The sequence below is a fragment of the Hemicordylus capensis genome, chromosome 2, assembly GCF_027244095.1.
Source record: "Hemicordylus capensis ecotype Gifberg chromosome 2, rHemCap1.1.pri, whole genome shotgun sequence".
NCBI classification, from domain to species: Eukaryota; Metazoa; Chordata; class Lepidosauria; order Squamata; family Cordylidae; genus Hemicordylus; species Hemicordylus capensis.
The window spans coordinates 169526145-169541848 of NC_069658.1; the positions used below are offsets into that span (position 1 = coordinate 169526145).

Genomic DNA, 15704 nt, shown 5'->3' on the forward strand with positions numbered 1-15704 from the left:
TTCACAACTTCCTGTACAAAAGGTTAAGAGAAGTAGTAGTTTGGATAGACTTCACAGAACTGTTCGGTAAGCAGGTCACACGGAAGAGGGGCTCTGGTCTTTGAAAGGGCATTGGTCAAATTCATGGAGGGCAAACACCAACAGCTCTGAGCCATAAGAGCGAAATGAAATGTCCAAAGACAGTTTGCCTCTGAATGCTAACTTCTAAGGAACAAACGGGGGAGGGGGGGGAGCGGTGAGAAGAGGGCTGTTTATTAAATATAATACATCAATCAATCAATCTTGCCTTCATTCTCCAGCAGTACCGAACTTGCCAAGGCTGGAAACAAGATTCTGGTCTGGATGTCTTTGGGGGCTGCTCCAGCAGGGCTCCTCCCCTGTTTTTCATAAAGACAACCACAGGGCTCTGTGGGCGCCAGGAGTCGAAATCGACTCGACAGCACGCTTTACTTTACACCTACAACCTCCTCCAAGGGGTTATCATGGTGGTGGGGGGAGGCGGATGCTGCCCAGGCGGAGGCTCTGGAGGCGGTGCAGCCCAGAAGGGAGGCCGGCAGCTGAGCGAAGCCGGTTGTTTTTCCGCCAGCAACTTGTGCAGCTGCTGCTCCAGGGCCAGCAGCTCCGGGCCCAGGGTCAACAGCCCTGTCCGGCTCACTCCCAGCATCTCCAGCCCGCCTGCTGGGGACACCTACAGCGGGGGCTGCACCAGGCGCTGCGAGGATGGCTCCATGCTGCGTCCCCGTGGCTTACAGCGCCAGGGGCTCTGCACGACTTCTTCCGCTCAAGGGGGATCCCCCCTCCTCCGTCATCCTCCCCCAATATTCAGTCGTCCTAGTCTGGAGCGCCACCAGCAACCTGGATGATGTATAATCCAGCCGCGCCTCTGCCTCTGTTCCCTTCAAGTGTTTAACTCTTATGCTAGATCCCGGGCAGCGACCAAGGGCCGAAGCCCCGCCTTCCCACAGAGGCACAAAGTGAAGCCTTGTTATGGCCTATACAGCTTCCCGTGGAAATCTTGTTAAAATCAGAGAAGGAAGGAGGGGACCTACGGAGGTTCATGGCTGGGGCTTTTACCTGGTTCTCCTATAGGTGATGTCAGATCACAGGTTGGACTTGGAGCCCACGTGGTGGAATGCTCCGCCAAACAAAATCTAAAGCATGGTGTAGTGGTTAGGGTGCTGAACTAGGACAGGGAGACCCGAGTTCAGATCCCCATTCAGCCATGAGACTTGCTGGGTGACTCTGGGCCAGTCACTTCTCTCTCAGCCTAACCTACTTCACAGGGTTGGTGTGCGGAGAAACTCAAGTATGTAGTACACCGCTCTGGACTCCTTGGAGGAAGAGTGAGATATAAATGTAAAATAAAATAAAATAATAATATAAATATAAAGTAACATGAAAGTCCAGCAGAGTGGGTATCCTTTTACGAGGTGATTTCCCCTTGCGCACTGAGCAAAGAGGTGCTTTTCAAAAAGTGGTGATTCTGTTTATTGTACAGGGGGAGAGCAACTGGCCCTATCCATCCCCAGCATCCCTCCAATGGCTGTTGCTGGTGTCTATCTAATGTTTCTTTTTTAGACTGTGAGCCCTTTGGGGACAAGGGGCCATTTTATTTATATCTATGTAAACCACTTTGGGAACTTTTGTTAAAAAGCAGTATATAAATATTCGTCATATTCATATTACACACACACCCCCGCCACTAACATAATCCCTATGGTTATCTCCGCTAGAGTGGCATATTTTTGTTCCTTCTTCCAGGAGACTGGTCGATTACCAGAAATTTGGTGTTGATGGGGCTTGTGGGTGCACCAGTAGCTTTCATATCAATGGAAGACAACAAAAACCTACGTAGAGATATCATAACACATAGAAACATGAACTTTATTCAGTCCTGTGGTCCACTTATGGTGGCTGAAGACCCTTAGAATCCGGGTAAATCTTCTGTTTAGTGCCAAGTTCCAACACAACAGAACTCAAAGACAGAGCAGCGTCAGCGACCCTACACTGGCATAACAGAGTTTTGCTGGGATAAACCCAATGCTGACATGCCCTCATCTGTGCAGGGGCAAAAAATGGGTGTCAAGGGCATGTTGGGAAAACAGGACTTCCTATCTTATGCTGCTCCTTCAGATCTGAGCCCCACCCCCATCTATGGCATAGGAGGGGGAAGTGAAGGGTAGGGACTCCAGAAATAGCTTTAGTCAGTGCTATCTTACACCAGTGTATAAATCCATAACTCAGATGATAGGGTACTTTACATGGGCAATAATACTCTGGCTTCATGACAAGTGAATTTTGTTTATGACCACTCAGACTAGAAGCTGTGAGACTAGGGTCAAACCTGGCCAGCCTCCCCTGCTAACTGGGCAAAGAGGCATCTTTTAAAGTGGCGACTCTCATAATTTAACATGGGGAGAGCAACTGCCCCCCACTTAAAATTTAAATGTAGCGGAAGTGTGTGCTACTGAGTTGCCATGTCTTAAAATGTTTACATGTAATCCAATAAATATAATTTCCAAGTAAAACTTTGTATGAACAGAACATTTAAATTGTATGCTTGTTAGTTTTATTGCCTAATCAACTATTTTAACACCAACTAATGGTACAGCAGGGAAGCAACCTGCCTAGAGAGCAGGAGGCTGTTGGTTCGAATCCCCACTGGTATGTTTCCCAGACTATGGGAAACTCCTATATTGGGCAGCAGTGATATAGGAAAGTGCTGAAAGGCATCATCTCAACCCCAACTGTATTCTACCAAGAAAACCACATGGCTCTGTGGTCGCCAAGAGTTCACACTTACTCGATGGCACAATGTTTCCTTTCCTTTAATCAACTATTTTAGGCTATTGGAAACTTTTAAGAAACAGCACATAAAATCTATATGGTATACTTAGCTTTGTTTCCTGAATATAAATCAAACATGCTATATCAGAAGCCAGTTGCTTAAGGCATTGAAGAAGAAATTCCAAAAAATTTAACCCACTAATCAAAACTTTGTCACAAGTAAAAAAATGTATGGAAGAAATGTCAAAATAACATGCATCATTATTTCCTTCAGTGACAGGTTCCACAGAATCTTAATAAATTTAATCCCTTCATCAGTTAGTAGTGGACAGTGCTGGCTTCAGCAATGAACATTCTTAAGATCTATATTATTGCATTATTTGGTCTGGAGTTATCTGGAAGAAGCTTGTGTGGGGAACTGAAGCAATGGCAGTTCACCCCAATTGATGGCCACTATGTAGGACCAGGCCTTCCGGATGGTAACCTGCTAGGAGGGACATAACATTGAGAACTACTGGCTTGGGAGTGGGAGCCTAACCTAACCCAGGCAGTTGTTCTCATGAGCAGGCTAGGCTGCTCATGAGAACAGCTTCAAAGAGTCAGCGGCCTCATCAGTCCTCATATACATCAAGGAAGCTTATCCGCATTTCCTGAAAACATTCTGGATCTTCCCTTCTTTTAAAGGCTATCTGGATACACATATGTTTTTCCCAATAGAGCACATAAGTTTCAGGCAGAAGATTTAAATTGAGAAAAATTGTGTGGGAGAATATCTGTCTCCCCTTGAGCAGCACTGTGATTCTGACTCATTAACACACACACCCATTCACAACTGCTTCTTAAACAGCTGTAAGGAGATGGGAGATCCAATCACAGAATTCCAATATCTCATCTGGTACAGTGTTTAGCTCTGGCTTGCCTTTGTCTTTACCATCCTAGAGATGGGAGGACAGCATGGCAAAAGCTGCAGAATAGCTCATCCAGAATATTCCCTCCCTTGAATTCTAAAGACCCATCGTAAATATTTAACAGTAGAGAGGTTAGAATTCATACAGTCATGACTGAACTGTAATAACATAGAGATGAAACAAAAGAAATGGATTTTTAGACAATAGTCTTTCGTTTTGAGGAGGGAAAATACATGCAACTGATCCTTTCTTTTGATGCAATATTGAAGAATGACCTTATCAATAGCCCAGTTGGTACTCATCTGTCCTGCTGTCATACGTTGGGATTCACCATGGTGGTCTCGAACATGAGCAAAGGAGGCCTGTGAAATGTTTGTATGAAGTTGTTTTATACTGAGGCAAGCCACTGATCCATCCAGCCCAGTGCAGTCTCCTGTGACACTGGCTCCTCGAAGGCTCAGGCAGAGAGGCATTTCCCAGCCCTGCTACCCGAGAGCCTTTTTAAGTGAAGGTTGTAGGTACTGACAGGGGTCAAGAAAGAGGCATGTCACATGACTCCCCACCCACCTGCGCTGCACCCCCTATGAATTATGTTGAGTCTCTTGGAGATCACCGCATTCGTGATGGGGATGCGAGTGTGAGTGCACTATATATTGTGAAGTGTGTTTGTGTGTGTATATCAGTGAGGGGCCCATTTTAAAATCTTGTCTCTGGGCCCACTCCAACCTTGCTACGCCCCTGTCTAGAAGGGCAGGAAATGTGACTTCAGAACTAAGTCAGCTGTGGCATGGGAAGAACTCTGTGTTAATGTTATACAACAGATTGTTTAGACCATGTGCAACCTGAATAAATTACTCTCCTGCTCCCTTAGCTGGGCAGGAATCAATATGGATACTTACACCAAGGTCTAAATTGTGATGACATGGTATTAAGGCTCTAGTCCAAAACATACTTACTTGGAAGTTCAGGATCAGATGGTCAAGAATATTTGAGCATTGTGTCCAGCCAATCCTAATTTGCTTTATTTTTATATTTCTGGAGGAAGGTCATTTTCAGTAATGAAAAGAAAAGTGATAAAAACCACTTCACACCAGGGCTGCAATCCCATATCCACTTGCTTGGGAATAAGTCTCACTGAACGCAGTGGAACGTATTGCTTTGTTAATACAGCCTAGTGGTACTTACTCTCAAGGATGGGCTGTCATTTTTGCTTTCTCTTACAGAGATTCCCGCCTAGAATCCAATTTTCCCCTCATGTAAATACATTAAACACAAAACCACACCAACAATGCTATTGACGTTTACTATACCAATGTAAGGAGACCAAGTCCCCGGATTTTATTGCCAACATTCCTAAACAGCATGGGACAAATTCTGATTTCACACCAAGAAATGCAGTGGGCTGATGGCCTTGTGCTGCCTCCCTACCCTACCTGGAAAGTAGTTCTTCCCTTTCACTAGATGGGAAAAGCTTGATCAGAAAACTTCAGAGCAGCTAGCTCTGCAAATCTAGCTTGCAAATCCCAGCTGTGCACGTTTCTCTTGAGTGGCTTCAAGTTTCCAGAACTGCTTTCAGAATACAGAGTGAAGACAAGTTACTTACCCTATCCTCCCCAAGGCACAGAGAGAATTGACTATATGCCAGGCAAACATTTCTGTTTCCTTCGGTTTAATTAACAGGGCTGACCCCTCCCCACAGTTCCTCCTGAAGTGAAGGAAACAATCCCTTCCTTGAAGGAGCGACTCGGTGGGGTGGCAGTAGGCAGTGCAGAGCCTGTGATGTTCTGCCTGCTGGCAAGCTGAATCTTGGGCTCAGGCTTCTCTGAAAACCTTCTTCTGCTCTACTCATGCATGAACCATGGCTCTTTACTATAAATGATGCTGAAATAACAGATCTGGAAGGCCCCCCATTGCTCTGGGGTCCCTTTTACTTCTTGGATACATGTAGCTATAATACAAAGCATGAACCAGAAGCAGCATAGTATTTTTCAGTAACTATAAACAATACCTATAAATCAAAGATACAAAAAGCTCAATTAAAAGTCATTAATTAAAAAAGTCAATGTGAACGTGTGATAAGAAAATATACTGTAGCACCTTTGCAAAGAGAGGGGGAAAGAAAATGAGGTCACTTTGGAGCCCACATTGTGCTGGGGCTATCTGGCTTGTGGAAGGAAGAAGCAGGCTGGTCTGAAGTCATTAGGAAACCACACATACAAGTAACCATTCTAAAGGGCCAGAGGCATCTGCAGTGGGAGAGGAGGTGAAGAAGAACTAAATTGATCCAAAGAGGGTATGGATAGAGAAGGGCAGAGAGGATGAAAACAGGAAGGCCAGATGTCAAGATGGGATGTCATGAGGTATAGCAATATCCCATTGAGTATATGCTTAGCCACAGGCATTTCCTTCCAAGTTCCTGCAGTCATGGAAATTGCTTATAGGCGGTCAAGGATATTCCCAGGAGGAAGCAAGCCATTTACTGGACTGGACTCCCATATCAGACATAAACTCCTGCAGAGCGCTTTCAAAGGCCATGATCACAGGTAGCAGTGATGCTTCTTCCCCTGAGTTCCAAGAGCTCCAGTTTGTTTGTTAGCCTCACTAATCCCCATCAGTGCAGCTCTTTAATCTCACCGTAAAAACCACAATAAAAGGTTTGTTTTTCTTTTAAATATCAGAAGAACCCTCCTTTCTCTTTGTCCCCCTCCCATTGCTATACATTGTAAATATCTGTGACTGGGCAATCAATCCTAAACACGTTTGCATATTGAGATCAGCACTGAAGGCAGATCGGGTGGGTGAGTCAGGCAACACACCCTGCCTTTGGACAGCTTTGCTTGCAAGTTCCCCTTATATCTCTTTGGTGGTCACTCGTTTGGTCTTCTCAGATGTCTCCTAGACAGACAGATAGATAGAAAGAAAGAAAGCATTTTAGAGAGTTGCACACTCCAGTTTCATATGCTGGTGCCAGGACAGCGTGTCAAATGAAATATCTTCACTTCTCTGAAGCTAGTCCCCATTACATGCTCAATTTGTATCCTAAAAGGTTAGAGTTCTTTTTTGAGAGGTTCTCTCTGGGATAAGAGACACTTCTGCGGAGTTGGGAAAATATCTTAAAATGTATACATATCAAAATTGCAGTTAAATAATAACTATATTTATACAGCTGCCCCATAACAAGTGTTTCTTGGGTGGCACACAACAAAAAAACCATGTGTAGGAGCCAGAATAAAATTGCCTAAGTGACTAGGAACCTGGAACTTTTGAAGGTCTGCTTAATTTAAGAGTCATCTGCTAAGCCACACTTAACTGTAGCCCACTTAAGAGAAAATTCCTTTCTCCTTTCCCAGTACTAGAACTTGGAGTCACTCAATGAAACTGATTGGCAATAGGCTCAGGACTAAAAAAAACCCCATCAACAATTTGTTTACCCATCCATACCCCAAATCCCTGCCATATCAAAGAAGATTTTTGCAGCTTACAAAAGGGACAGCAGATTGATCAGTGAAAAGCCAGATCAGTAACATGAAAATACAACCCCCATCACCCTCTGTCCCCCAGGACTTAATAGCCTGATAGGATTTGGGGGCCAATGAGATGGCAGCAAAGTTTGCAAAAGAAGAGAGAGTAAAACCCAGCAGAATAAGCTGCAAATTTTGCCTAGTCACAGTAACTGGGAAAATGATGATGTCATAACTGCAGCAGTCAATAGGGGTGTGTTTTCAATGTCTTTCCAGGATTGCAGTTTTCAGCTAACTTTACAATACTTTTTTAAAGGAAAATTATAACAGCTTGAGCACTGATTCTTTTTTCTACAGGTATTGCATGAGTTTAACACACCGATTTCCAAAATTTAGGAAAAATCCTTATGTGGATGTAGGCTAGTCAAAACAAAACAACAGAAAAGTGGCCCCAAGAATCCTGAATGGAATATAATTAGTGTATTAGATCAAATGTCCATTAAATTTCCACCCACAACACCAAAGTCTATCTAAATTGCAACATTTAAAGGAACAAATCTGATCACGGATCCCCATCATCTAGTCCAATTTAATCCTCAGTGATGCTGAATCCTGTAAAACTGTATTCTTTACTTTGGACTGTGGACTTCCACTTTTTGCAAGATGGTTTGATGTTTGGCCATGTACACACCTCCTTCAAATGGCCCTGGTGTTTTTATGGCTCTAGGAGGAAGAAGGGGAGTTGAAGCCTACTATGTCTACCGTGTGCTTTTAATACTAGCAGAATCCTGGTAACGTACTCCAATAGGGAGAATGAGGAAAGCATTCTCTCCTTTTTGCATAAACATCTTTAATGCTGTGAAAATCTATAAAATCCAATATGCCTGTCAAACTAATACAAGAGAGAAAGCACATATAGACAACCCATTCCATTCCATTCCATTCCTTCTATGGATACAAAAAGCTAAAATGTATGGATACACCTTGACCAAGATTATGGCAGAATACAATTGCAGACAGACTTTCAATGAGCCTCTAATTCCTATAAGTCTATAAAGGTTCAGTCCTCCATGAAACAATGGTGTCAGGGATGTTGTATCCCTAGTTATTCTCAGCAGCCAACAGAACTCAACGGCCCCCAAATCTCATAGCTCTTCACAGAATAAACTTATAGAAAGAGCATAAAGCCAGCACATATGCAAGACAATGCAATCGCACCGCCCTCTACTAACCTGATGCTTTTGCAGCTCCTGAACGTATCTGGCCAGCTCCTCTTCAGTCAGCTTACTTTCAGGCTGCTGCCCCTGAGAAGACACCTTTGGGTTCTTACCTGTGAAGACGAGCAGAATTTACAACAGTCACAGAGGCAAGGTACAGTATTTTAGGAATTCCAGGATAGGACACCAATTAGAATCACAAATTCTACTACATCAAATGCATTACAGACTATAGCATCATTTGGTGAGAGAACAGTGAAGATGAATTCCAGTGAGGAAGAAAGAAACAGCTTGGGAGAATCGCTATATAAATCCTAGGAGAGAGAGAGCCAGCGTGGTGCAGTGGCTAGAGTGCTGGACTAGGACCAGGGAGACCCGGGTTCAAATCCCCATTCAGCCATGAAACTAGCTGGGTGACTCTGGGCCAGTCACTTCTCTCTCAGCCTAACCTACTTCACAGGGTTGTTGTGAAAGAGAAACTCAAGGATGTAGTACACCGCTCTGGGCTCCTTGGAGGAAATAAATAAATAAATAAATAATAGGATAGGTATTATCATAGTTAAATCCACAGACATGCCATCAAATCAGACATACGTTTGCAAACACTATTTCCAGTGTTCACTCATGATGTTAAGGAGGATTTGCAGAAGATCGGAGTGGCAGCCAGAATACTGCAGTCTTTCTATGCCCCTGCTCTCTTCTGTGGAGTGAGCCTCCTCCACCCACTGTGGTCTGCCACTGGTGCTCCAACCTTCCTCCTCCTTCACAGAAAATCTCCAGCAAAAGTCAGAGGATGCACCATATGGCTAAGCACTTGCAAATACAGGAGCAGGACACCTGGTATTCTGCTCCAGTGGATACAGCTTTATCAGTTTCCTGCCCAACTGGGGCAAACTTATACCTGGGAGCAAAGTGGGACTCAGTTTGCACGTGGCCTGCCTAACACTGGGAGAAGACCTCATCTATAGACATTGACATTTTAGAAAAGCAGGATAACATAAGGCAATGGCTACTTAAAACAATGCATATAGCACCATTCATCTACATGGTACTTTACAGTCATGAGAAAACAGCTCCCTATGGGTTCACAATCTAAAATTTAAGAAAGGAGATAACGGAGGAAAGGGAGGAATACGGCGGCAGGAATAAATTAGGGATGAATATGCAATTATTTCATGTTCACATCCTTAAGCTTAGTCACAGTTAGGGATGTGCACGAATCAAGATTTGTGCACGATTCGAAGGGGCAGTCCGGGCAGCTTTAAGAGCGAGGAGAGCAGGTCCAGACCTGCGCCTCCTCTGCTTGCCACAGCTTCCTGCTGCAGAGTCATGCCTCCCAACACCCCTCACATGATGGTGGCATGCACATGGCCGCTGCACATGCACGAAGGCCATGTGTGTGCCGCTGCCACACATGCATGGAGTCCATACGTGTGCCGCCACACGACAATCTGCTTTAAACGCGAATCTGCAGGAAACCGCTTTAAACATGCACAATTTATTGCTCTCTATAAGGACCAGATAGAAATATCTGTATTTTTCAGATTCTTTTTCATTGCCTCTTTGGTTTTCCTTCCATCTTTCATTCTGATCTTTCTATAGACTGGGCATGTTTAAAGCAGATTCTAATTGACGGTGCACATGCTCCCATAGCCTTCCATGTTCCTTCCTATCTGGAAGTTATTCTCTGGTCATAGGCTGATCAGAGACAACATGCGATTTTCAGAGCGCCACCTGCTGGCCAGCACTTGCATTCTGAGAAGAACCTGTACCCTTTTCAATACGACTTTTGTGGCAATACGACTTTTGTGTTCACTTGTGGCCAAGTGCCAGGGAGCCATCAATTCCCTTCTCTGAGTTCCCTTAAAAGACTTAATCTCTATGAGTAGCAAGGTGTTTTTCCCAAGCGTTACAATCATCTTATTCGAATTCAGTGAATAAACTGTTTAGCCATTCATCACACAACCTTCCCAAACTTGGGGGCTTCAGCTCAGAACTGAACCACCTTGTTCTCAACTTGGTAGAATTGCCCTCTACTCGGTGCAGTCACTTAGAACTCTCCCTACTAACCATGGCAATCTGCCACACATTCGGATCAGGCTCTTTTATCAGCCGTTAGTGAGAAAGCCAAATGGTTAGTCATGGAGTGAGAGGGAACAGATTGACATTGCTTAAATGAAAACACGACAACTGAAACGAAAATCATCCATTTTATGCCTGGCAAAGCTTGAGTGAGATGCAAACACAAGCAGCAGGAACGGTGACCAGATTCGCACTGAAATATGAAAAAGATGGAATCCTTCACCTTAGAAAAGAGAACAAGAAGCTGCATAATAAAAAGGACTCCACTACTCGCACAAGAATAGCTGCTATTTGGAAGGCAAAAAAGGAACTGGATGTTTGGCAGTCGAACAGAACAGAGCTAGAGGGCATTCAGTGATGCTGAATGGAGGCTAATTCTAAGCTGATCAAAGGAAACAGTACCCTGCAGACTACATAATTAGATTACGGAGCTCATTGTCACAAGAAGACCAAGAATGCAGAGAATAGATTTGGAGTGTCAAAAATCTTTAGAGCCAAAGCAGAAGCCTCTGTGCTTGTCATGGAAGGGTGGCCATACCCTTAAGCATATTTCATTCTGTGATATGTGGAGGACCCTGGGTTTCTCATAAATGGCTTTTCCACTCTCATTTCCCTCCTTGGCTCTTTTGTTCTCCTTAGTTTTACAAGTGATAATGGCAACTTGGCATTGAGCTTTTCAGACTTTTCCTTTAATATGCACTACAACCTGAGACAAGGGGTCTGTTTCAATGCACAATACTTTCCTTTCTCATTAGATATACACATTGTTAAAGACAGCAAAGAATGTTTTGAAAAAGGGAACACAGCAGATTAATTCAGAGCAGGAGGAGGTCCCAGTCTGACACTAATTAGAAAAAAAAATGCGCCCAACCTTTTGACACTTTCATATAATCAGCTGCAAGTACCCAGAAAGAAAGTGACCAGAACTGCATATATGCATGTTTGTCTCTTCTAACATGAAAATAATTGTGTCAGCATTCTCAGATGTGCAGGTTATAATTCAACAGATTCCAGAGCATGTGATCCTTTGGGTTTTCACCTGGAACTGCATCAGCATTCATGTAATTGAGGTGGGGTTGGCCTTCACCAAGATGCTGTAAGTTGCCAGGGTGGAAACACCTTACAAGAGAAATAGTTGCCACCACTCTGTCTGTATCCCTGTCCTCCCTGTGGCGATTACCAAGCCAATCCAGAGGAAACAGCCGAAGAGAGGAAGCACTATGTAGACAGGTTAATAAAACATCGGAGGGAACTGGGCAAGGCTGCTAGTAAGCAGGAGGCAACGGAAGGGAGAGACCTGGAACAGCTGGGCCGACCACAGCCTCCACAAAGGCCAATTTGCCCAAATTTGAATTGATTCAAACAAATCTCCACTCTGTTCAATGGTACCAAACTGATTCGAATTCAATTCAAATTCAAATTGATTTGTGCGAATTTCATGCACATCCCTATAAGGCAGCGTCATACCTTCACATATACATACACTATAGGGGCTGGATTCTGTCTCCAGGTGCCAATGTTTGCTCTAGCCTGAAAAGATTGGAGTCCAACTACATGAGATTCTTCAGTCATGATGAGCCAAAGTTCTGGAACTCCATCAGGACTCTCAAAGTCAAGTTATGTGTTAATGATTGTCAGGGTCGTAGACAATAGCTGGCTTGTTCTACAGTAATGGCACCTAATGGCACTATGGGGAAGTAACTTGCCTAGGGAGCAAGAGGTTGCCGGTTCAAATCCCTGCTGGTATGTTTCCCAGACTATGGGGAACACCTATAACAGGCAACAGTGATAAAGGAAGGTGCTGAAAGGCATCATCTCATACTGATCGGGAGATGGCAATGGTAAATCCCTCCTGTATTCTACCAAAGAAAACCACGTGGCTCTGTGATCACCAGGAGTCGACACGGACTCGACAGCACAACTTTACTTTAATGGCTGCTAAAGCCCATAAGTGTGTGTGTGCAGTTCCCACAGGCTATAATCCCTGCCTTTTTCAATAACCTTTGGCAGGCCTTACAAGTCTGTAAGGGAACATGACCTTCTCACAGACAAGAAAGGCAGCAGTCAGAAGATGTGCCTTCTGAAGTTCTGATACTGCTTCATGCCGGTCTTCTTCCCCACTCAACAAGAGCATGTGCCCAGAGATGGGGGAAAACAATATAATCAAGATACCAGCATATCTGGATCCTCAGTATAATTAAAAGCTAGACGAACTAAAAGGAAATAGTTAACAAATAAATACATGAACAAGCAAACTTCTCCTCACAAAGCTCTGAAGAAAGGACCCCTATGCTGCTGCTCCTTCCCTTGTAAAAACAGGTACAAACACTCAAAGCCAAGGGAAGGGGGTGTAGTGTCTCCCCACGTGCAACACTTGCACAAAGCTCTTATCTGTGGTCTGCACAACGCTCTCACTTATTCTAGACTGCCCAGAGGGAACTATGAAGAATTTCTAGATCTTCCTCTTCATCTTGGCGGTAGGGACAACATTCACATACTCCTACTTCTTTCCACCAGGCCACTAATAAAAGTTTTGACTTAGGTTTTATTGATCTTTCAGGGGGCTCTACTGGTTACTTCTCTTCAACTAGAAAGTTTTCCTTTTAGCAAAACCTTTTGCCTTCTTCCCTTTAACTAGGATCTTACTCGCCTTAAATAATATATGTTCTCATACCAGAACTTACCAGCTTAAGTCATAATTTAAATGCAATGCTTTGTAAAGTCAGAAACTACTGCATTTACAGATTCCAAAACCCCCCCGATATTTTCTTTTTAAAATGCACATATATCTGTTTAGTCTGACATAATCTATCTTTAGTAAAACCATCCTGCCTTACATTCTACATTAATTGTATCCCTCTCCTCTCCAGTATTAATTTATTATTTATTTGTTCGATTTCTAGACTGCCCTTACAGAATAGCTCAGGGCGGTCCATTATTATAGACAGAGGAGCCTGAGGAAGTGCTTGGAACAAAAGCCATTTCTTGCTCAGTTTCCTCGAGGTGGGGGAGGGATCTTTCTAAAATTGATCCAGGGTTTCTCAGTTGTACATACCCTCACAAGTCATGGCAGTGCACACCCAGTTTCCACAGGCACAGACACAGCGGTTACACTCCACCTGGGTCTCTGCTCCATCCTCGTATGTTTCATCTTCCAGGGCACATTCTAAAAAAGACACAGAGAAGGAAATTTGGCTTGTATGAACGTGGAATGCGTTGGTTTTTGGAGTGCAGTCCAATCATGTTTCAATTTTATAAAGGCACCCATACCCTTACTTGACTTGCAACGTTGTTATTTCAATCAACTGTCAGTGAAGTGGAGTGGATTTCAACCATGACAGCAACAGAGATTTTCAATCCTGTTAAAGAAGCTTCCCAAAAGCAGGGAGGCTTGCAATTTTATGTACAGGAGAACCTCCGTATTCGCGGGGGTTCCGTTCTCTGCAATTACTGCAGATATGGAAACAGAACCACTCTAACCCCTGGACCTTGGGGACATGGTCTGGTACTTCAAGGTCCGGAGGCCCCTCCAAATGGCCAGGCCCCTCCGGAGGTCACCCTGTGTCCGCCCGCCAAACCTCCATTTTTTAAAATCGTTACCGTGGCCGAGGGGTGGCTGTGGGTTGAGGGGAGTGAAGCAGTCCTTCTCCCCTCTCCACCGGCGGGGGTCGGGGCCAGAGCAATACTGGGCCTGCCTGTTTGGGCCAGCATCTTCTTCCAACTGCGAGGCGTGCCTGTGCAGTTGAGATCGTCACAAGCCCATGTCATCACAGGCTTGCGATGATGTCTTAACTGTGCCTCGCAGTTGGAAGATGCTGGCCAAAATGGATGGGGGCCCAGTGTTGCTCTGGCCCTGACCCCCACCAGGGGAGGGGGGAGAGGGAGAAGGACTGCCCCCACCCCCGCAGCCACCCGTCGGTCAAGGTAATATTTTTTTTTTTAATGGAGGTTTGGCAATGGGCCTCCCAAAGGAGGTTTCGGGGGGGCTCACAGGGCAGTCCGGGTGCCCAAACTACTTAGGTGCACCCCTGTATGGAAACCACAAATACTGAGTCATTGGGACAATGCGATTGCAGGGATTAAGGTTCCCGGAAGCCCGAAAATTGCCCCCCAAATGGGGTTGTAGTTTTTTAAAGGGCAAAATAAAGAGCCCTACCATGCTCTGCAATCCAGCAATGCTCCCCAGAAGTCAGAAACTGTCCATTTTAAAGCATTTTCACGCAATTTTTCATGGGAGTTTTCAAGTAAACAAACCACAAAATGGCTCAGTTTCACAAAATGGTGGGCAGAAATTACCTCAGAAGTCATTTCCACCCACCTCCAACCCATGGATACTCAAGTCTTAACCCTCTGTGTGCTGGTTTTTGGTAGCATATACAGAGGTCGGGTGCCATTTACCCGACCATGGATATGCGAAGCTTCAAAAGCCTGGTTCGTGAATGCTGAAATTTGCCAAATGAGGCACTTTTGGCCAGTAGCCAATTATCAGTGCTTAGAGCAGGGCAAAAAATTAATGACTGCCAAGCCAGAATAGTGGATATGGGCTGAATTTTGAGACTCGTGCTTGTAAAATGTTTGCTTCTTGTCCTATGTCTCCACTTTTTCCAGGGCTCTACTCCATCTCTGAGCAGGAAATGAGCACCAACTTTTTTCTGGTGGGTTGAAGGCTGGATTGAGGCACTTCAGGAATTCACTGAAGCTCAACTTCCAGTCGGCATTTTCATCAGAGAGCTCAATGAGGGCATCCACACAGAGTCCCCTGGGAAAAACACAAAAGTATACCAATCAACCTCAAGGCAGATTCCAAGAATATCACAGTAAAGTGGCAATATAGTTAACACTGCTTACATTTAAATGCTGTCAGATCAATTCCAAAAATGTGTTACTATCACTATTTCTCAGTTTTCACTTTACTGAAGGTTTAACTATTTCTCCAGTGTGCAAGGCACAGATTGAGGCTCAAAACGACATGGAATTTTATTATGTGATCCTTTCCCAACAGTTTGGTATCTTCAATGCAAAGCAGTGTTGTAAGCTGCAACCAAGAGGGGAAGAGTAGAAGAGTTTAATCCCTTTCCTGCCATTTGTTGCTCAAAACTACCCCACACGCTGATTGCCCATTCAAAAAGATCAAGAGACTAGAAAACTCTACCACATACTTAGTTTCTCAAGTGGGTGGGAAAGTAGTGGGTGGGAAAGCAGATGCAAGGTGCTGTTTTGAGGAACTCAGAGGGTGCTGTACTCTGGTC

General features: G+C 44.4%; 2 protein-coding genes across 11 annotated transcripts in view; both read right to left on the bottom strand.

The window, feature by feature from the left end:
- GPR156 (G protein-coupled receptor 156) overlaps positions 1 to 890 on the bottom strand; it is a 48107-nt gene extending 47217 nt beyond the window's left edge. For 6 of the 8 annotated variants that reach the window (XM_053297729.1, XM_053297719.1, XM_053297714.1 and 3 more), the window contains exon 1: positions 693 to 890. In XM_053297729.1, the coding sequence (XP_053153704.1) occupies positions 693 to 730 (38 nt within the window). In that variant the 5' untranslated portion in view covers positions 731 to 890. Of the gene's footprint in view, positions 1 to 286 lie in introns of all 8 variants that reach the window. The other 2 variants (XM_053297716.1, XM_053297715.1) reach the window with 1 other exon arrangement.
- A 4099-nt stretch (positions 891 to 4989) lies between these two features.
- The window catches only part of FSTL1 (follistatin like 1), a 58973-nt gene continuing 48258 nt past the window's right edge, over positions 4990 to 15704 (bottom strand). For all 3 annotated transcript variants that reach the window (XM_053300366.1, XM_053300365.1, XM_053300364.1), the window contains 4 exons: positions 15102 to 15214; positions 13511 to 13621; positions 8389 to 8486; positions 4990 to 6590 (listed from right to left, as the gene is read on the bottom strand). In XM_053300366.1, coding sequence (XP_053156341.1) covers positions 6546 to 6590; positions 8389 to 8486; positions 13511 to 13621; positions 15102 to 15214 — 367 coding nt within the window. In that variant the 3' untranslated portion in view covers positions 4990 to 6545. The remainder of the gene's footprint in view (positions 6591 to 8388; positions 8487 to 13510; positions 13622 to 15101; positions 15215 to 15704) is intronic.